Source organism: Pteropus alecto, unplaced genomic scaffold, assembly GCF_000325575.1.
Source record: "Pteropus alecto unplaced genomic scaffold, ASM32557v1 scaffold40, whole genome shotgun sequence".
Taxonomy (NCBI): Eukaryota; Metazoa; Chordata; class Mammalia; order Chiroptera; family Pteropodidae; genus Pteropus; species Pteropus alecto.
In genome coordinates, this window is record NW_006431919.1 from 16,153,027 (window position 1) to 16,172,940 (window position 19,914).

Below are 19,914 nucleotides of genomic sequence, written 5' to 3' on the forward strand. Positions count from 1 at the left end.
GATGGTGAGCTTCCAAACCCGTGTTATTCACGCTCAGTGTTGCTCTAAAATAGACAAACAAGATCCTAGACCAAAATTCCAGGCACGCGCAGGTGAATTTGTTTAAAAGAGCTTGGCTGCTGGAGCAGCTGGAACCCCAGGAGGGGGAGTTTGGCCCCATGAAGAACAAGGAGGGCCGGACTCTCTAGCAGTGAGTGGCGGGGGGCGGGGAGGGGGATTCTTTGATTGATCATATGCTTGCTGAGCAACGTCTCACAGCCAGGTGCTGTGCTCAGCCCTGAGGACAGACCGTGCCAGGCTGTCTGGGAGCTCACACTCTGCGGGGAGCAGACATCCGGGGAGGGCTAAGTGCTGAGTGAGCGGGTGGATGGCGGCAGGGGTGTCTTCCCCAGAGAGTTGTTGGAGAGACCTCTGTGCGGAGGTGACTCTGGAACAAAGACCTCAATAAAGTGAGAATGAGCTTGTGCGAGGACAGAGTGTCCCAGGCCTCGGAAAAAGTGGGGGGGGAACCTGAGAAGCTGGGCCTTCTCAGGGTGTGGGGCAGGAGAAAGACCAGCCCCTCTCCCCACCCCCAGCCTCTCAGCCCGAGAGATGATGTCTCCAAGGGCCCCAAGGCTGTGGCCTCCCTCCAGCCAGGTGGCTGGCTCAGACTCGTCCTCAGGACACCGAAGCTGGAGCTAGAGGTAGGGCCGTCAGCAGTGTCCCTTCGTCTTCCTTCCTCTGTCTAAGCATCACTCCAGGTCAGAGACCTTTTGTCCCATCATCAAAGGTCTGCGTGCCAGCACCGTGCTGGGTGCCGAGGGAGAATAGAGTTCATTCACTGTCCAGTGGGTCAGGCTTTCCCTGTCTGTCTGCTTCAGCAGCTTCTACCCAGTGATAAGCAGACAGAAACACAAAGAAGTCCCCATTTATATGCGAATCAACACCATCCTGTATCCTGCGCAGATGAGCTGGGAGAGGTGAACAGCGTTGGGTCCCGAAGGGCCTTGAAAGCACTGCCAAGCAGTTTGGGCATTATTTCGAGGGCGGCGGGGAGTCGTTGGTGGAATGTAAATGAGGGCGTGACAGCAGATTTACTGTGAGAAGTGAGTCCATCAGAGAGATACTAAGGAGGTAGAAGTGGCAGGCGCCGGTCATCACTTGGCGAGGGGGAAACTTGGATGAAGAGTTGGCCCCCCAAAAGTTTGTGTCCCCAGGAAGCTCAGAACGTGACCTTATTTGGAGAGGGGGGTCTTTGCAGAAGTAATTAGTTAAATGAAGCTGAGGTCATGCTGGATCGGAGTGGCCTTTTCACAAGGACCGTTGTCCTTATGAGAAAACAGAGACACAGACTCAGGAAGGTGGTCACGTGAAGATCAGGGCAGAGGTCGCAGCGATGTGTCTGCAAGCCAAGGAATGTCGAGAGAGGACCGACGACCGCCACGGGAGACAAGGAGACAGACATGGGACAGAGTCTCCCCACAGCCTCCAGAAAGAACCAGCCCTGCCAACACCTCGACCTCAGACTTCCGGCCTCCAGAACTGCGAGAGACTCAATTTCTGTAGCTTTAAGCCGCCTGGTTTGAGGTACTTGGTTACAGCAGCCACAGGTAACTAACACAGGGGAAGAGGCAAGGACGGAGTTAGGAGTGACTCCCAGTGTTGTCACCAGGGTGTCCTGGGAGGCTGATGGTGTGGTTCGCTGAGCTACAGAATATGAGAGAAGCCACTTGGGCCTTTTGCAAAGTGCGGGGCCCTCAGGACCCGGGACACAGGACAGGTGTATTTTGATGGGAAAATAAGAGAAAAGCATCCAGAATCTATTGAATCTAGGAACTGGGATTTCAGCTCTCACCTTTGCACTTTGTGGGGCTGTCTCCTACTTTCAGTGACTCTGGGAAGCAGAAGGGGAAGTGGCCGTGAGACATAAATTTGTCTAAGGCAGTGGTCCCCAACCGTTCTGGCACCAGGGACCGGTGCTCCTATGAGAATCTAATGCCTGATGATCTCAGGTGGAGCTGAGGTGGTGATGCTGGCTCTGGATGAAGCTTCATTCCCTTGCCCGCCGCTCACCTCCTGCTGCGCAGCCCAGTTCCTAACAGTCTATGGACCGGTACTGGTCCACGGCCCCAGGAGGTGGGGACCCCTGTTATAGGCCTTTCTGTTAGTCAACCTGGAGCAGCCAGCACCCTACCTGTGGCCTTTGGTATCCAGTTTAAACTGGTTCTTGTTGCTCTGTGATTACACAATCAAGGGGGCCCCATCGTGCCTCAGGACCGCGTCCAGTTCTGAGCATGGTGTGTGGATGGGTCAGGAGAAGGCAGCTGGACAGCACATGTCCACGGGTAGCAATGGGGAAGCATTTGGGGGACACCAGAGGGAGCAGAGGCGGCTTCAAGGACCAATTTGGTCTCTTCCCATCTTTTCCCTAGAAGCACCTGCAGCCTCACGCCCACCCCACCCCCGCCCACCGGTAGTTCTGCGGCAAAAACTGGGGTTCCCCCAGCCCCATCGGACTCCTGTAGACCTGCTGACACAGTTAAGTGTAGAGGGCGTGGAGCCCCCGACAGGAGGTGCCCTGCCCTCAACCCAGATGAGCCTGAGGACGTCCAGCCAACAGTGCTGATGAATTTCTCCGGCTCTCAGGCACCATTGTCGCATAGTTACCACAGGGCGCCTGCTGGGAACTCGGCCGCCAGAGGAAGCCACACCCTCCATGGACCACGTTGGAGCAGAACGAATTTTTCCGTGACTTAGAGAAACGATAAAATCTGATTTAATTTTTAGGAAATTGCCTTTTTTACCCACCTGTGTAAGCCTGTATTTAAATGCTAATATTTTTGGCCTGCTGGGAGACCACATTTATTTTCTTCCCGAGTAGCTACAAAAATCATTTATTTATGAGAATTCCAGCTCCCAGCCCCGCACCTGAGTTCCTCACTGTCATTTCTAGCTATGAGCTGGACGTTTCTCTCCCCAAGACATGAGAAGTCTGTAACCATCTCCCTCCCCAGACCTGACCCTCTTTATACCTTTCCTGTTCTGTTGCTAGAACTACTGGTGGCTTTCGACTCCCTTCCATCCCCCAGACTTTCCTCCAGTCGGTCAGCAGGCCCTTTGGTCCGACTTCCTCTCTCTCCCCAAACCTGACTGAGCTTCCGTTTCCTCGTCTGTAAAGTGGGTATAATAAATAATAGTGCCGACCCCACGAGCGTGTCGCGAGACCCGGGTAATCCAGACAGGGCGCCCACGGTGGTCACTTCTAAAAGGCTCGTGACCCCTGCGGAATCTGCCCCCTTCCTCGTGATGAGCTCCGGGGGCCCCATCCCACCGATTAGAAAGCACAGACTGGTTGCGATTTGCTTTGGAGTATGTTTGCGCTCTGAAATTCGCTGCCTTATGAATCCGTTTGCTTGTGTTTGGTCCGAGCACTCCTCCCCTCCCCTACCTCTAAAACGCGGTTCTCACGAGGAAAGAGATCTTGTCCCATTTCCTGGTGTGTCCCCCGTGCCTGGCAGAGTGGGGTTCTAGAGTCTCAGAAGGGAAGACACGTAGACTGGGCTCATCATTAGGTCCAGCTTCAAAGGGTGCCCTTCTCTGCCCTGCTCGGTGATGCTGGGTGATGCTGGGCTGGGACTGTGCAAGTGACATTTCAGCTTGGGGCAAGCGGCCGCCCCAAGACAGGCTCCACGGGCAGAGAGAGGGAGGCTGCAGGCTGGGGGAGGGGGCCTTGTCCCAGGCAGCTTCCCGCCCCTGCCGACCCCGCCGTGGTAGCAGGTAAGGAGGGGGCGGCAGTAGGTAACCCTACCAGTCTCGGCAGCTCGTTCCGATTACGTAGTTTTTTGAATTCCCGGATTCAGCCTCATGGCTCCCCCTCAGAGACACCAGCACGAGCCAGACAGCACCCCCTCCTCTCATAGTCTGGTTCCGAGCCTCATGGGGTCCCCCCTCCCCGGCAGGAGTGCACATCCTGAGGATCCTGGTTCCTTCCTTCGCCTGCTCCCCGCAGCCCGCTATGCGCTGGTGGCAGCTGCTTCCCCCAGTTTCCATGTCCATAGTTCCCCAGTGCCCGCTTCACAAGCCTGTGTATGAAATTCTCTGTCCAATAGCTGGTGGGATCGAGTCTCCTGGCCGCACTGTGCCTGAATCTGCTCCTGGCCATGCCCCTCTGCCCCTCCCCTCCCACCCCACGACCAGGCGGGGAGGGATTTCCTTCCAGAAGGAACATCTCCATTCCCTCCACGATGCTTGCAGACACGAAGTTGTTCGTGATTATATCGGATAGCTGCTTGTTTCTTTCACTGTCTGGCCAAACTGTTTCTCCCACATACTGCCAGTTGCTCTCGTTTCGAACCCTGTGAGATATGAAATAAGTTTCCATGATTTTAGAGTCAAATGTCAAATGGTCTCTGATTCAAATTCTGCCTCAGCTGAGGGGCCATCGACAAGTTACCTTCTCTCTCTGGGCCTGTCTCCTCATCTGTAGGATGGGTTAACCTAACACTACCTACCTCACAGGGTTACAGTAAGGATTAGATACGTGGAAAGTAAGTACCTGGAGCGGTCACCTGCACGTAGAAGGCACTGCATGGATTCTGCTGTCATCGTTATTGCCATAAGGACAGCTTGTCAACCTTCTAAAGGACAGCATGTTCGCCCTCTCTTAGCCCTGTACTCGGAGAGGTCGGCACCCTCTCCTGGGCCCAGATGCCATCTGGAGCCCCCATCTGTCTGTCCTTCCCCTGGAACTGGGGTGTGAAGGTTCCGATAGATGGTTTCAGGTGGAGAGGTAACTGCCTTCCCAAGTGCCTTCGTCTGAAGCACATCTGTGACAGGGAGGCTAATTACAAACCTGCTGATGCTCTACTTTCCCTGGCGCCACCTGAATACTCCGCTGGCACGTGGCCTCTCCTGTTCCTTATTTGCAGAATCACGTGTCCCTTGAGCAGAGAACAGTCCTCTCCTGTACCCTCCTATTATGACTTTAACTCTGGCACAACTTTGCCTTCCTTCACTGAGAATGTTCTTGGCACAATAAACACCTTGCCCACACTTCTGGGGATTTTGCTGTGTGGTGTTTCAGATGCTGCTGACCCTCTCTGGGCCCAAGTCATTTATCTAAGGCCGAGTCGGCCTGCCAAGATCAGAGACGAATCTGCAATGCTCAGTGCTTGAGTTACTACTAGAGGAGATTCAAATTTGGAGCCCAGCTCCATGGTTTTCAGTGACCACGAAGCTTTATCTGCACGGCCTCTGCTTACTTGTAGGCTTGTTTTAGGGGACAGGGGCAGGAGTGGCAGCAGTAGGAGCAACCGTCATGACCTTTGCCGCTGACAAAGTCGCCTACGACACCAGACCCTCTATTAAGCACAGCGATTTCACTTAAACCTCTCCAAATTCTGTGAGATAAGGATGATTATTCCCATTTTCCAGAAGAAAAAAAAAAAGAACTGAGGCTCTCCTGTTAACTCAACAGCTGCTACACTGCAGACCTTAGCATCTCAGGTCTGTCTCTTTGTCACCTTTGCCGCTGACAAAGTCGCCTACGACACCAGACCCTCTATTAAGCACAGCGATTTCACTTAAACCTCTCCAAATTCTGTGAGATAAGGATGATTATTCCCATTTTCCAGAAGAAAAAAAAAAAGAACTGAGGCTCTCCTGTTAACTCAACAGCTGCTACACTGCACACCTTAGCATCTCAGGTCTGTCTCTGGCCTTTGCACTTGGTGTTCCCTCAGCCCTAACAGTTATGACCCCCAGAGCTGCGTGGCTGGTTTGGGGGTCTCTGCTTAAATGTCATTTGAACAGAGAGAGAAGCCTTCCCTGATGACCTGTAAAATGGGAGATCCTGTCACTGTCCATCCACGTGGAGCGCAATCCTGCATAGCGACACAGTCGTGGACTTATCTGTCCTTCTGCTATATGAATGTGAACTCCATAAGCCCAGGACTTTGCTTTGTCCACCACTGTATACTCAGCACCTGGAGCAGAGGCCATGGCGATAGTAGGTTTATACGTAAATATATATGTGTAGAATGAATACGTGAGTGATTAAGCACCTGGTGCAAAGGTCCGTGCTCTTAGCCACTACCCATCTTGCTCAGAAGAGTTCCGTGTCTGCAGGATTTGCCAGATCCTCCGAACAGTGGGTGCCGCTGCTGCTTCCCGCTGTGTGTTCAGATGTTGGGATTCCAGAATCCCGAGCTAGAGTCCAAACACAGACCCCCACCAGACCTCTCCTGTCATCCCCACACAGGTGCTGCTCATCACCTTGCGGGAGCCGCTCCCCTGGCCATCATTTCCAGTGTCTGTCTCCCGTGTGAGATGGAAGAGGTGTAAGTGGACCTAGCTGAGAGTTCCATGTCATTCGCTCAGAAGGCAAAGTTCTCCTTGGTAAAACGGTCAAGTGGGTACCACATCCTCCTCCTCTAGACCTTCTCGCTCTAATCTTTCTCCTCCTCGGCGTCAAGGCAGTGCTGCCCTTTGCCTGGTCCTCGATCTAGTTCCCTGCATCGTAACACCTACCTGCCCACTAAGATTCTGCAAAATGAACAGAGTTCATTGGGTAAACGGATTCTTGACAAGGGCTTAGTGTCCGGTGATAAATGCACTTCACCATAAGGCCCAAGAGGGCATGACTGTGTCTGTCCAGTTTGCCTAGCTTGGCGTTTTTTGCATCCTGGGCGCTCAGTGCTTCCTGCACCAAGGTTGCTGAGCTGTTTTCTATGTACAGGGAGTGTGGTAAATATTGGGTACATGAGTAAGTGAACAAAAGACTGTCAACCCCGAGAAGGAATCCTGATGGCTAATTGGGGATTCTTGTTGGCGTGGAATTGGTGCCAGCCACTACTGGTTGACAAGACCGAGCGCCATTAACATTCCCAGATACCATGTGCGTTTTAACTGGAGACAAAGAGTGAACAACGTGGCAGTTTCCAGCCCTGAGACATCAAGCTTGCTGGGCACTTTCTGCCCGGGCTCCCTTCCATCGTATATGCTGTGACTCGTATGCTGCTGTCAGGGGCGCGGGCGCTTTGGGGCTTGGAGGACGGCTCTGTGCTTGTGGGCTGACTCCGGGGTGCGTTCCAGAAGCCAAAGTTTGTCAGTGACCACCCTAAAAGCTGAGATTTGTTCCAAGATTCACGTCCTCATAATTCGTAGAAGGTGGGGAAGAAACCGGACGTGGAGCATGCGTTTCAGTTTATCTGGCGTTCTGTCAGTTGGTGGTCTCCATTCCTCTTAAGCCACCCGTTCCTCTCAAACATCCCAGAGAAGCCGGTAACAGGGAGGCAAGCTGATGGAGAGGAAGAGGAAGACCTTCCCAGGGCATGGCTTAGTTCAGCTGAAGGTGGATTTCATGTCTGCTGACCACATGTCACCAAGGGCGTTGGCAAGTGGTGCCCATGGCGATGGCCCGTGAAACACCAAGGAAAGTAATGCCCTGTGTAGAGGGCGGGATGAGATGTCCCCAGAGGTCCCTTGTAACCCTCACACCCTACGGTACTGAACGGCAACCAGCCTTTATATTAAGCAATCGTTGGACTTCACATTTGCATTTTTACCTCTGAGGGGACTGTGCTGTAGTCATAGTGTTTGAATTTGGGGCATTCTTTTATGGTATTTCTGAGGAGCGCTTTCTTCATCAAGAAAATCCCTAATCATACTCCCGTGCTGATGAGCGCACACAGACCCTCGCCTGCTCTGCAGGGGCGGAAGCCAGAACGCAGCTGACTCTGAGTGGGGTGAGTGGGGGCACCTGGAGCTGAGGCCAGGCGCGGGTCAGAGGCGGGAGGCGGCCCCTGCTGCTGCCTCGGCCTCGCTGCAGAGGGAGTTGCACAGGCCAGCCCCCCACTCCCCGCAAGAAGCTCTGCACTCAGTCCGACTTCTCCGTGATGCAAACCAGGCCACTCAGAGGCTGACTGCAAACTTTCCACTGAGTGCCCAGCAGCAGCTTCCTGCTCTGTGGGGAGTTCTCCGGGATCCCAATCAAGGCACGGAGGAGAATTGATTGATCGGATTCGCCAGGAAGGAAAGAGCGGGAGAGCCGGCCGGGAAGCTGCGAACGAACGGAGATGAGTGTTTCTGTGCGGCGGTCCCCTCCCTTCGGACCGAGTATTAATTGCTCCATTGCCACTGTCATGTAAGAAAGAAAGACAGCAAAGCCTGGGAGCGCTCGGGCTCCTCCCTCCCTGCTCCGCTCAGCTCCACTCTGCTCCTCGGCCCTCAGAGCGCCCTGCGCCCTGGCAGAGCCGTCCCGGCGCTGGCAACCTGAGCTCCTCCTGTGGGTTAGGACTCGAGTAGAAAGCAGGAAGGGGTGGAGGAAAGGACGGGGAAGGGAGCAGACATCGTGCCCTGCAGGCTCCGTGGATGCAGAAGCCGGACTCACTGCAGAGGCAGCTGTGCTGTTCCCGGAGCTTCTGGGGTGCGTCCAGCTCTCAGGGTTCGCCCAGGCAGGCTCCGAGTTCCAGCGGCAGGCAAGGTGGCAGCCTTCCCTTCTGGGCGCCGACAGCCAAGCCTGCCTTCCCTCTGCCATCATGAGCGGCTGCTCCAAAAGATGCAAGCTCGGGTTCCTGAAATTTGCGCAGACCATCTTGAAGCTCATCACTGGGACCCTCAGCAAAGGTAGGAAGCCCGGCCTCGACCCTCATTCTCTGTCTTGATGTGTGATCTGACCGGTTAGCGTGCCTCGGGGTGGCAAGTGTGGCCGTTCCGGTGTGCCCGGGGCTCGGAGGAGGAATTGGTGGCTGGGACTTGGGCTTGCTGACAGTCGGGGTCCTGGCTCTGAGCAGGCGGGCACCATGCTCAGCTGGCTCTAATTGCCTGGAACTTTTGAAATGGGTTTGGTGGTGTGTGGCTGATTGGCTGCAGGCGGGCAGAGGGACGGAGGCCTTCCCAGAGCGCTGGAAGCCGCTCGGCGTGACTAGAGTTTCAAGAAGTTATCCACGCAGCTTTGTGTCTTGTTGATAAAAGAGAGATTTGATGCGGTGGCTGTGAGTAACTGCAGAACAGAGTCGCTTGAGGGGCCAGCAGGAGGTGGCAATGGGGCCGTCCATCCTCCGTGCACTGGTGGGTGCGGGATCCGCATCAGCTCCGGGGCCGATGTACCAATAGCTTCCTCTCGTCGGGTTCCAGGGTCCTGCATTTCTGGGGCTTGTTTGTCGTTCTGCTTTCTTGGATCCCTGTCCCTCCGTATCTGCTGCCTATCTGGTGTCTGTCTGCTCTACCTCTCCGAGAACCGGAGCGGCAGGCGGTTTGCGAGTTTAACTCCCCAGGAGCCCAGCAGGGTGGCTGCGGACCAGAACTGGGGCTGCCTGTATGCGACCCAGCCCGAGGAGCTGGGGGAGCCGAACTTCTCCAGGGCCTGTCCCTGCCTCCGAGCCCACATTTCACTCTGACCGGGGAGGGCGAGGCACTCACACACCCTCTGGCAAACTTTCTGGAGATAATATTTAAAGGGAGAGCAGCTTAGTGTGGCTTTACTAGCTGGAAAAAAAAAAAGTCTTTAAAGATTCATGTCCTGGTTCAGGAGGAGAGGCTCGAGGGAGATGCACTGGCAGCAGCAGAGTATTCAGGGTCGGGGCAGGGGGGAGGCCCGCAAACCTTGACCGGGACTTTAAACCATGAAGACGAGAGAAGAGAAAGGCCATGTGTGGCCAGCTCTGGTGACATGGCTCATGGCCCCGGCCGCCCAGCAGGTCTGGCCTGCTGCAGACTGTAAGGCGGGGGTGGGAGAGGGAATGGTGAGATTTTGCTTATTTCCTTTCTCTGGCCCGTTTGTCACTCCCGTTCTGTCCCCACTAGACTTCTGAAATCGCACGAAGTTCCCCCACGCAATCCTCTGACAAAACGAGGCTTTTCCGCCCTCGCTGGGGGTGAGGGGTGAGGGGTGAGGGCCGCACCCGATGCCAGTCTCTGCTGCCCAGAAAGAGCGTGGGTCTGGAGTGAGGAATCTTAGGGCTCAGCTCTGGTTCTGCCCCCTGGGCAAGCTGCCGCCTCATGTGAAAAATGCATCCGTTACCTCCCGCCTGTCTAACCTTCCGGCACTGTCGCAGAGGGTCCAGGAACCCGAGACAGGATCCCTTTCCCGAGCGTGCAGCACCCCATGCCAGTCTCTGCTGCCCAGAAAGAGCGTGGGTCTGGAGTGAGGAATCTTAGGGCTCAGCTCTGGTTCTGCGCCCTGGGCAAGCTGCCGCCTCATGTGAAAAATGCATCCGTTACCTCCCGCCTGTCTAACCTTCCGGCACTGTCGCAGAGGGTCCAGGAACCCGAGACAGGATCCCTTTCCCGAGCGTGTCGCAGTGACCCCATGCGCGGGGGCAGTCAGGGGCCGAGATGGGCCTGGATCTGGAGAGGGCCATCCCCGCTGCGGGATGCGTCTCTTTAATTTAGCTCCCTGCAGGTGGGTCTGTCCCCCGCAGGCAGCACCAGAGGGGGAGAGAGCTCACAGAAGGACGTTACGCAGCCCGAGGGATGAGTGTGAGAGAGTGAGCGTGAGAGTGAGTGTGCAAAGGGGGCGCGTGCGCATGTGTGAAAAAGAGAAAGGTTGAGAGAGAAGATAGATGACTATCTGAATCAATGAGCATGAAGATATCGTCTTCTGCATATTTGCGTACAATCGTTGGCTTAATATTTATTAAGCACCTACTCTGTTGCACGCTCATCACCAGACACGTGGACAACTAAGACACAAGCCCTCCATCAAGTTACGTGCATTCTGGGGCGGGGGGGACACAGGACGAGGACACAAATCCCACGCGGGCCTCACGCTGAGTGCCGAGTTGGCGGGAGGCCTCCTCCCACAGTGGCGCCTGAGCTGAGACGGGCAGGAGAGCAGGGCAGGGCAGGGCTGGGCTGGGCGGGAGGGAGGAGGCCGGCACCGGCAGAGGACGCGGCATCGGCGTGTCGGCCTCTGCAGAGAAGGCCTCTGCGGGCCAGGCTAGCTCCTTCTCTCTGCTCAGCCTCCCAGAGACTGAGGTCTGTGCGACACAGAAGGGGCTCCACAGGGACCAGCACTGGGGACCCCGCCTTCCTCTGACCTGCTTCAGTACTGAGTTTTCCACAGCGGAGGCTTTGGGAGGCAGCCACAGCAGGTGCCAGTACAGAACCGTGTCTCCCAGCTCCACAGGGAGAACCACGTGTTTACACAGCCCTGGCTCTGAACCAGCCATGCACTGGGAAGCTGATGTTCTGCCCAATCCAGGTGTTTGCTGAATATTTGTTAAATAAGTGACTGCGGGAGCAGGGCCAGGCCTGAGCGGGGGAGCAGAGAAAGGTCTGTCTAATGTATAAACCAGCCCTAGGTGGATTTAGATTCGACTCTATGCTAACGCATTACATTTGCTTAATGATATCTGGTTTTAATTGTGTTTTCACTTATTCATTATTCATTGTGCTGAGTCCTACATTTGCAATAATCCATCCCTTAGAAGGGTTTTCTTTGTCCCTTTCAGGATTTAGGAATATAAAGATTTTATAGAACCAGGTACCTCCTGCTGGTCCTGGGGATAATCTCCTGTTTCTCACCTGCCTTGGGAATACCTGGGGAGCAGAGAGAGCCCAAGACCACCCCTCCGTGCCCTGCCTGTCGCTGGACCTTGGCTGCCTGCCCCCGATGCCAGCAGTCCCCTTTCCCGTTAGTCTAAGCTGCCGGGCGGCCGGGCTTTCTCATCGGTGCCTTTTACAGAGGTGAACTGATCAGGTTCTTCTGCTCACACATCCCCTTGACCTTGAGTTTTTCCTTGATAGCCCTGGTCACGACATGCAATCCACGTTCCCTGAGGAGCAGGTGTGCTAAAGGCTGTCTCTGCCCCCCGGACTTCAGCTCTGTGAGGGCAGGGACCACGGGCGTTCCCCTCGCCGCTGTGGCCAGAGCTCCCTGTCTCTGTCCAGCCCAGCGTGGGCCTTTAGCCAGTAGTGCCAGGGAACGGAGCAGCACTGCCTAGCTCAGACGCCGGCCAGGGCCCTGAGATGATGTTGAAGGAGGAGCTTTCTGGGACGTGCCCTGTCCCAGGGTGCTCAGTGAAGGCACTGCTGAGCTCTGTCCAGTCTGTGGCCAGAGGGTGAGCCTCCGGCCAGACACGTCATTCAGAGCCGAGCCTCGTTCTCCATGGTGTGTGGAGTTCCGACACCCCCACTCCCGCCCGGCAGCTCGACTTCGATTTGTTTCACATACTGAATTTCTCCCAAATTTAAGGAAAGAGGTTTTTGGGGGTTTTTTTTTTTTTTGCTTAAAAAAAATGAAGTTCACAAACCAAGTGTGCAGTGGGAAGGGCCGTTGGCGTCAACTGGGACAGCCCGGGTCCTCTGCACAGTGGCCAGGAAGCCTGGTGCTGGGTCCATCACCTCTCCGGCCTCAGTTAAACTATCAATGGAATCATAACGCCCTCCTTATAGGATTAACAGTCGTGTGTACACAGCTCCCCACTTATCCAGGGCTCAGGGGCTGTTCCTCGGCCTCACAGGGTTAATAGCTGATGCTCTCAGGCCAGGGACTCCTCACTCACTGCTGGTTTCTCCAGCTCTGGGCACAGACTCAGAGGGGCTTCTCTGGTCTCTAGAACATTCTGTGCTTCCCCTCTCCTGCACTTGCTTTCCTAAGGCCCCACCCAGTGCTGACATGACATTTGAACCTTTCGCATACCTGATTACCTTATTAGGAGTTAGAAGTGTGACCCCTAAAGCCAGGCCCTCCCAACTCTTTAACTGAGCAGAAGCCCAGCTCCTGGCTGAGATGCCTTGGTTAACCCAGGGATCTAGGGAACCTGCCTCTTGCTAGGCAACCAGCTCCCCACCCCCTCACGGAGACCTTGGGGCCACCGGCAGGAGCCAGAAGCTGTGCAGGCTCCACCTCTCTGGCTGGGGGTGTTAAGCCCATTTCCGTCTGCACTTGGGGCACCCATCTGTCACACCAAGCAGAGATGGCTAAGCCAAAGTGAGCAGGAGGGAGGAATCCAATCCAGGAGAGCTTCTAGCAATGTCCTGGCCACCCACGTGGCTGCAGGGTGGGGAGGGGGTTGTGGGGCTGACCTTATGAGATTTATCTCGAGGACAATGGCCTGGAGCCCTGACTCACGGCTGCCACCAGGCCCAGCTTGTTCCTCTCTGTGTGAGGCAGGACCTTGGCTTCAGACACAAGGAGGACAGGCTGTTCCTCTTGCCTCCTCCCCAGCTGCTGTTAAGGATCCTCAAGACACTGACCTTGAACTTGGGGATGGGCTCTGCTTTCAGGCAGACTGGGCTTGAGTCCCAACTCTGTCCATCTACCAGCTCTGTGAACTGGGGGAGTTATACAAGTAACCCAAGCCAAGGTTCCTCACTTTTAATTGGAGACAGTATCAACTGCACAAGGTTGTTTTTTAATTTAATGAGGATAATACAAGTAACAGGCTGGCAGCTAGCAGGGCAAAGGGTGACTTTGCACTTGTATGACGCTGAGGGTAAAGCCCTCCTAAAGCTCGTGCCCTAGGCACCTCTCTCGTCTCGCCGTGTCCTGGCCCTAGAAGTAGGTATCGTAATCACCATATTAACAGATAAGGAAACTGATCTTTAGCTAAGCCAGGTACCCCAGCTGGCAGAGCTGGAATTAGAACCCATGACCTACTAGGGCCAAGACCAGATTGCCTCTCCACTTCAATGGGCTGGAAAAGATGCCCCTGCGGGCATTGCTCCTTACCTTGTCACCAGCAGAGAGCGTCCCCAGCTTCCCACTAATTTTGTAAGTGGGTTTGTCAGGAGCTTTTGTATCAGCTGGGTCCCTCCAGGGCAGCCACCCGTCTGGCAAGAGGTTGGGAGAAATTCCATAATATGGCATGGTCTAGACTAAGAAATAAAATTTATGGGGAAAGGGGACACACCGTAGGCCAAAGTCAGCAAGACAGCCACATAGGTGCTCTTCCAGCTTACAGGGTACCTGTTAGATGCTACGTGAGGGGCCCTCCCACACTGCTCTCCTTTCTTCTAGGGCAAGTGTGAAAAGCGGTCTTGTCAGTGGAGAAATACACAAGGTTTTGGGCGCCCAGAAATCTGGAATTGAAATACTGTTTACTAGAATTCTCTGGTTAAGTGACAGCCTTGACATTGGGGACCTTGGGACCTTTCAGATGTGACAGTGCCCCCTGCAAAGAGGGATGCCGCCTATCCCATGAGAAGCTCAGCCGTGTGCACTTCCCTTTGTCGGGGGATGAGAGGGTCCCCAGCACCCCAGGTCCCAGCCACCTCATGGTCCTGGCAGTGCAGGCAGGCACTGAGGTTGTGTTAGGGCAGCCCCTCTCCCTGATTGCACAGGGGACCCTTTGTGTGCATCTGCCTTGTCGTCGCCAGAAACTTCAGTCACTGGGGGCTGGTCCATGCCTCCCTCTACACTCAAGGCCAGAGCCACCATAGTGGGCAACATGCTCTCCTTGGCTCTCCCAATGCCCAGTGTCCTGATTCCAGCCTACAGGTCTCTCTCTCATCCTTGTCCCTCTGTAGCAGGCCCATCTCTCCCTCATCCGTCCTGCTGGCCAAGTGCTCTCTAGGTTCCCCACAGTCCCATGGCAGAGGGGAGAGAGGAAGGTGGGACCTCCCCGCACCCGCCAAAGCTGTTCCTCTCTGGGACCACCAAGCCTCTCTTCTAGATAACCCTGATGCGAGGCAGGAGAGATTTGTTTGGGGCTGCTCATCCTGGCCACGGCGGGAGGAGCTCGTTTGTTCCAAATTAAAAGTAGCCGGAGACAGCAGGAGGTGCCGTAGGCTGCGATACGGAGACATGGAGTGGAATGGGTCAGGTCAGGTCTTCCCGGCCTTCAGAGGCCCGGAGGACCCTGGCCATGCCGGCTTGACCCGTGGTCCTCTTAGGGTTGCCGAATATTCCCCAGGCCCCTGAGAAGTGTCGATTTCCAAGTTTAGAGGTAGTCGTGTGACGTGGCCATGGAGGGCAGCAAGTTACGGGTAAAGAAAGCACAGCTCTGGAGCCAGACAGTCCTGGGTTCAAATCCCGCCGCTTCCTGGCACGATAGCCTTCGACAAGCCGTTTCCCATCTCGAGTCTGTGTCCGCTCCTGGAAAATCGGGCCAGTAGTTCCCAGGGCATGGGGCCCCCGGGAGACTGTGCGAGGCGGTGCCAGAGACACTCGCAGGACCCGGCGCGAAACAGCTGCTTCATAAACAAGTTCCCGCCCGTCTCGTCTTCTCGTGCAACGAAACCTCGAACTTGCCGCCTGGAGGAAGCGGACGGAGCGGAGGGAGGCTCCAAGTTCAGTCTTCTCCCGGACTTTCTCTCAAACTGCTGCTCCAGCAAAGTTGTACCCCCTCCTCCCGCAGTCACTCCTGAATACAGTTCTGAAATCGACACCTCGTTAACAGCTGAAATTATCCTTTTTATTTGGTATTGTCCATCCCCTCACCCCCCCAGGAGACTGCAAACCCCACAGAAGCACATACTGTGTGGGGCTTGTTTTGGGTGCGTCAAGCACCCAGGGGATGTTGAGTAAATGACAGCTGAAAGCTTTCCCTGCCCAGCGACGTCAGGCTGAGTCCGTTTTTGAGGCTTGGACTGTGCCAGGCTACATCAGAGGCCTCCCACTCCCCATCTCCCTGTTCGGAATTTCTGTGCTGGAGTTTGACAAGCAACCAGCCAGAATGACCTCGATGAGATGGGGCGGTCAGTGCAAGCAAGGTCAAGGGCCTGGTCCCCCCTCACTCCAGTTCTCGCGTGCTCCGTGGGATTGCGTCCTCAGCAGCAGGCCTGCACTGCCCATCCACTGCAGCTGGCCATTGTCCATCCGCACCCCGTGCAGAAGGGCAGGAAGGGGGACCTAGGCTCTGAGGGCCCCTTGGAAAGGCAGAAAGCTGGAGAGAGGATCTTGCGGGGAGAGAAAGAGATGAGAAGATGCACAGGCTTCCCAGTCCAGCTGGATGGAAACGGTGGCCAAGACTCTGGGAAGAGAGGCCAGGAAAGGCATTCGCCGCCACCACAGTGACCACCCTGCCTGTACTCACAGACCCCCAGTTCGGGGGCAGAGGAAAGCCTTTCTCCCATTGGAATGAGGGTGGGAGGGCTGTGAACACAAAGCCAGCCCTGGCCCTCTTGCTAAAGCCATCACGTTTCCAAATTTCATGTTCTTCCAGCTACAAAAGCAGCAGCTTTGGAGCTGGGCCTGGGTTCGAATCTAAATCCTCACATTTGCTCACTGAGCAGGTGGCTTTCCTTTTCTGGGCCTCAGTTTCCCCACCTCTAACATGAGGGAGTTGCTGATTTCGAAGGTCTCTTTCAGCCGTGGAATTTTAAGACTCAATAACAATACTTGCGACACTGCCCACGGCCCCCGCTCGTTGCTCTAAGCACGGCGTGTGCCACTTACTTCATGTGCAGAAGGACCCTGGAGCGCTCAGAGCTCTAGGCAGCCCCACTGACAGACGGGAAGACCTGAGCTTCAGGAAAGGGAAGGGCCCGGCTGGCTCCCAGGCACTCAGGCAGCATGGGACAGAGCCGGGCTGAGAGCCCCACGTTACACTCCCTCCATTGCTGACACTCAGATCCGGGTTAGACTAGCAATGAAAAACTGGTTCCTTTCCAGTTTGGCCAGTCTTGTTTCAGAAATCCAGGCTTCGAGGCCTCCTTTCCGATGGAAGCAGCGCCATTCCGGAAGATTCCCCTGAGGCCTGAGCCCCCAAGTCTGCACCCCAAACCACCATCTGTAGGTCACCTTTCCCAGTCAAACAGCGAAAATAGGGGAGAATTGGTGCAACGGCCCAGACTGCAAGGAGGGGAAGGAAAGCAGACGCCTCCCGCCAGGGCCGAGCTTCCTGTCTGGCCAATTTTCACTTCTCGCTGAAATGAGGTTGGAGGCTGAGAGCTGGACGGGAGTCAGGGAGGGAGAGGGGATTCTGAGGCTGGATTGACAGTCTGGGGTTCGCCTACCCCAATTTTCTTTCCATAATCTTTTGATTAACCCCGGGCCAGTTTGGGTGGCATCTTTTCAAACCATCTGTGCTCAGCAGGCAGAGCCAAGCCCAGGCTTGCTCTCTGCAAACATCAGCTGGGAACCTGCTGTCACTTGGAGACCAGGACATTCCTAAGGCCGGAGGCAGAGGCTCGCTGGACAGCGGAACACTCCTGCATCCTGCGTCCTGCGTCGTGGGCCCTCGGCGCCTCATTATCCAGACACAGCGGCGTATTATTCCAACTCAGCAGGCGCCGTATGAGGAATGATAATGGCCACTGCGTGTTGATTGCTACTTATTCCCGAGGCTTTCTAAGGAGCCCTACACTCTACCCAGCCCTAGTCCTGCTCTCATTCTCACCCTGAGGCAGGGAGGGGTTGAAGGTCACAAAGCCAAAGCTGCTGCTTTGAAGATCCCGTGCATAACTAAAAGAACAGTCCCTTGGGCAAATCCCTCAGCGCTGTCACCCTCTTTCAGAGACTGAATTGTGTCCCCCGCAAACATTCATATGCTGAATCCCTGACCCCGCAATGTGGTGATCTTTAGAGATAAGATCTTTAAAAAGGTAATTAAGGTTAAGCGAGGTCATAAGGGTGGGGCACTGATCCAGCGGGACTGGTGTCCTTCTGAGAGGAGAGCACACACACAGAGAAAAGGCCACATGAGGACATAGCAAGAACACAGTGGCCATCTCATCTACAAACGGGAGAGAGGCCTGGCCAGAAGCCTGCCAGCACCTTGAGCTCGGACTTCCAGCTTCGAGTATAATGATAAAATAAATTTCAGTTGTCTAAGTCAGTGGGTTCCGAACCTTTTGGGCACCAGGGACCGGTGCTCCTATGAGAATCTAACGCCTGATGATCTGAGGTGGAGCTGAGGCGGCGATGCTGGCGCTGGGGAGTAGCTGCAAATAGATGAAGCTTCGCTCTCTGGCCTGGCACTCACCTCCTGCTGTGCAGCCTGGTTCCTCACAAGCCACGGACCGGTACCAGTCCCTGGCCGGGGGATTGGGGACCCCTGGTCTAAGTCACCCAGTCTGTAGTATTTTGTTCACAATTACCTTAGGAAAGTAAAACACCCCACAGAAGTCTACTCTACGCAGATCGTCAGAATGTGCAAAGACTCCTGTCGGGGGATTCATCAAGAATTACATTATAATAATGAAAACCTGGAGACAACCTGACCTATAGTTGAAAAATGGTGAGATAGATTCTGGTTCATCTATCTGCTAGAATAACGTTAAGCTTTTGAAAAATTATTATGAGGCCTGCTTAATAACATGCACCAAGGCTATCGACAGGATATGAGGTAGAAATCAGGATGCGCAAGTGTTCATTCAGGAGTTTCCCGTCTGTGGCCAGGTGTGCACAGAAAAAGCAAAATGGAAAAGCAGTAAACTGAAATATCAGCACGGGTTTCAGTTGGGGTTAAGGGTCGTTCTTTACAGTTCTTGTTACTTACCTGTATTGTCCACATGGTCTTCAATATAAGCACGTATATTTAAGATATTCATTGAGCGCACATCTTCATTTTTAAAAAAGTTGTTTTCAAACCTTCGACAAAAGTTGCGCGTTTGCCGTCACCATGTCACTGCCTGTCCCGCCCATGTTAGCGCACACCCCAGACTGCTAGGCCTGGCCCTCGCACCCCGCACCCCACTGTCTCCGCCCACTTCCTGCTCCGGTCTCCCCTGACCGCATGCACCCCCTCCTCTAGCCAGGCTGGCTCCCACACGGTTTCTAAACCAGCCTCGTGTTTAAAGTCCATGAACCTAACTCTCAAATGGTTCAGAGACACACGCACAAACATGTACACCCACCCACTCCCCCCTCACACACACACAGTGACAAAGAAGTTTAAGTCCAGCAAAACATTGATAATGGTGTGTCAATCAAAGCGAAGGGTAAGCGTGCTAATAGTATGATTTCGCAGCTCTTCTGTGGTCAGTCATTTCCAAAATTAAAAATTAAGAGAAGTAAATAAGTGAGTGGTATAATACAGTGTTCGAAGGCATAGGCGCTGCTATGAAATGACCTTAGTTCAAATACCGGTTCGACGGCCTGTTAATTGGACAGTAACGACCTTAGGCAAGTTACTTACGTTCTGGGTCTCAGTTTCTTCATCAATAAGAGAGGCCTAATGAAAACCATAGTGTATTTCTTCCCTTCAGCTGCCGAGAGGATGGAATGGATGCGTCAAAGGGCGTGGTGAAGAGTGTAGCACACCTCCGACCAAGTGATGTATTAGTTTAGCATTAAACAGAGAAATCAAACTCTTAGCCACGCAGTTGGTTAGAATACTCTCCACCTCTCTAAGTCACTCGGTCCTCGGTCCTCGTAAGTCAGTCAAGTGCTGTGACTTGGGGATCTTTTGCTCACGTGTTCTCTTCCTGCCACTGGCCCAGCTAGAATGAGCGTGAGGTGCTGCTAGTGTCCGCATCTCCAGGCCCTGTCAGAGTGCCCGGCACGGAGGAGGCAGCCAACACGTGCACAAAACCCAAAATGAGAAACTCGAAGCGTTGAAGTCAAGCTTTGAGAAAAGTTCTCACTGGAGACAAGCTTGTCATTTTGCTGGTGCAGCCACTGTATTCCCATGGGCTTCCTGAGATGAGGCATCGCCTTGATAAATCAGCCGTTGAGATAGACATCCTGCAGTTGGCATTGAAATGCAATTTAATTTCCAATTAAGCCTGATTTCTGGGCCGAGGGATTTGCCTGCCTCATACTGGGAGGGTTGTTCTGGCCAGACCTTTGTTGTCAGTGATGATGGTTCTCCCACAAAGTAGACTCTCCAGGAACTGGCCCTCTGCCCCTCGGAGGGGTCACCCAGGCGGGGACGGGGCCCTGTGGGCGGGCACGGCTTTTCCTCGGGAACTAAGTTGATACAAGTAGATTCAAGAAAGTTCAATGCAAGGCCAGGCAGTCTGTCTGGGGCAGACAGTTTTAAGAGGGAACGCAAATGGGTTGAGAGGGAGACAGGCAAGATCATCCTCAATGATGCTCACAAAAAA

At 54.5% G+C, this 19,914-nt stretch overlaps 1 protein-coding gene across 1 annotated transcript in view; it reads left to right on the top strand.

Moving 5' to 3' along the window:
• Positions 1–8,367: 8,367 nt before the first annotated feature.
• KCNIP1 (potassium voltage-gated channel interacting protein 1) overlaps positions 8,368–19,914 on the top strand; it is a 263,099-nt gene continuing 251,552 nt past the window's right edge. The window contains exon 1 of the mRNA XM_006906507.1: positions 8,368–8,604. Within this exon, the coding sequence (XP_006906569.1) occupies positions 8,517–8,604 (88 nt within the window). The 5' untranslated portion in view covers positions 8,368–8,516. The remainder of the gene's footprint in view (positions 8,605–19,914) is intronic.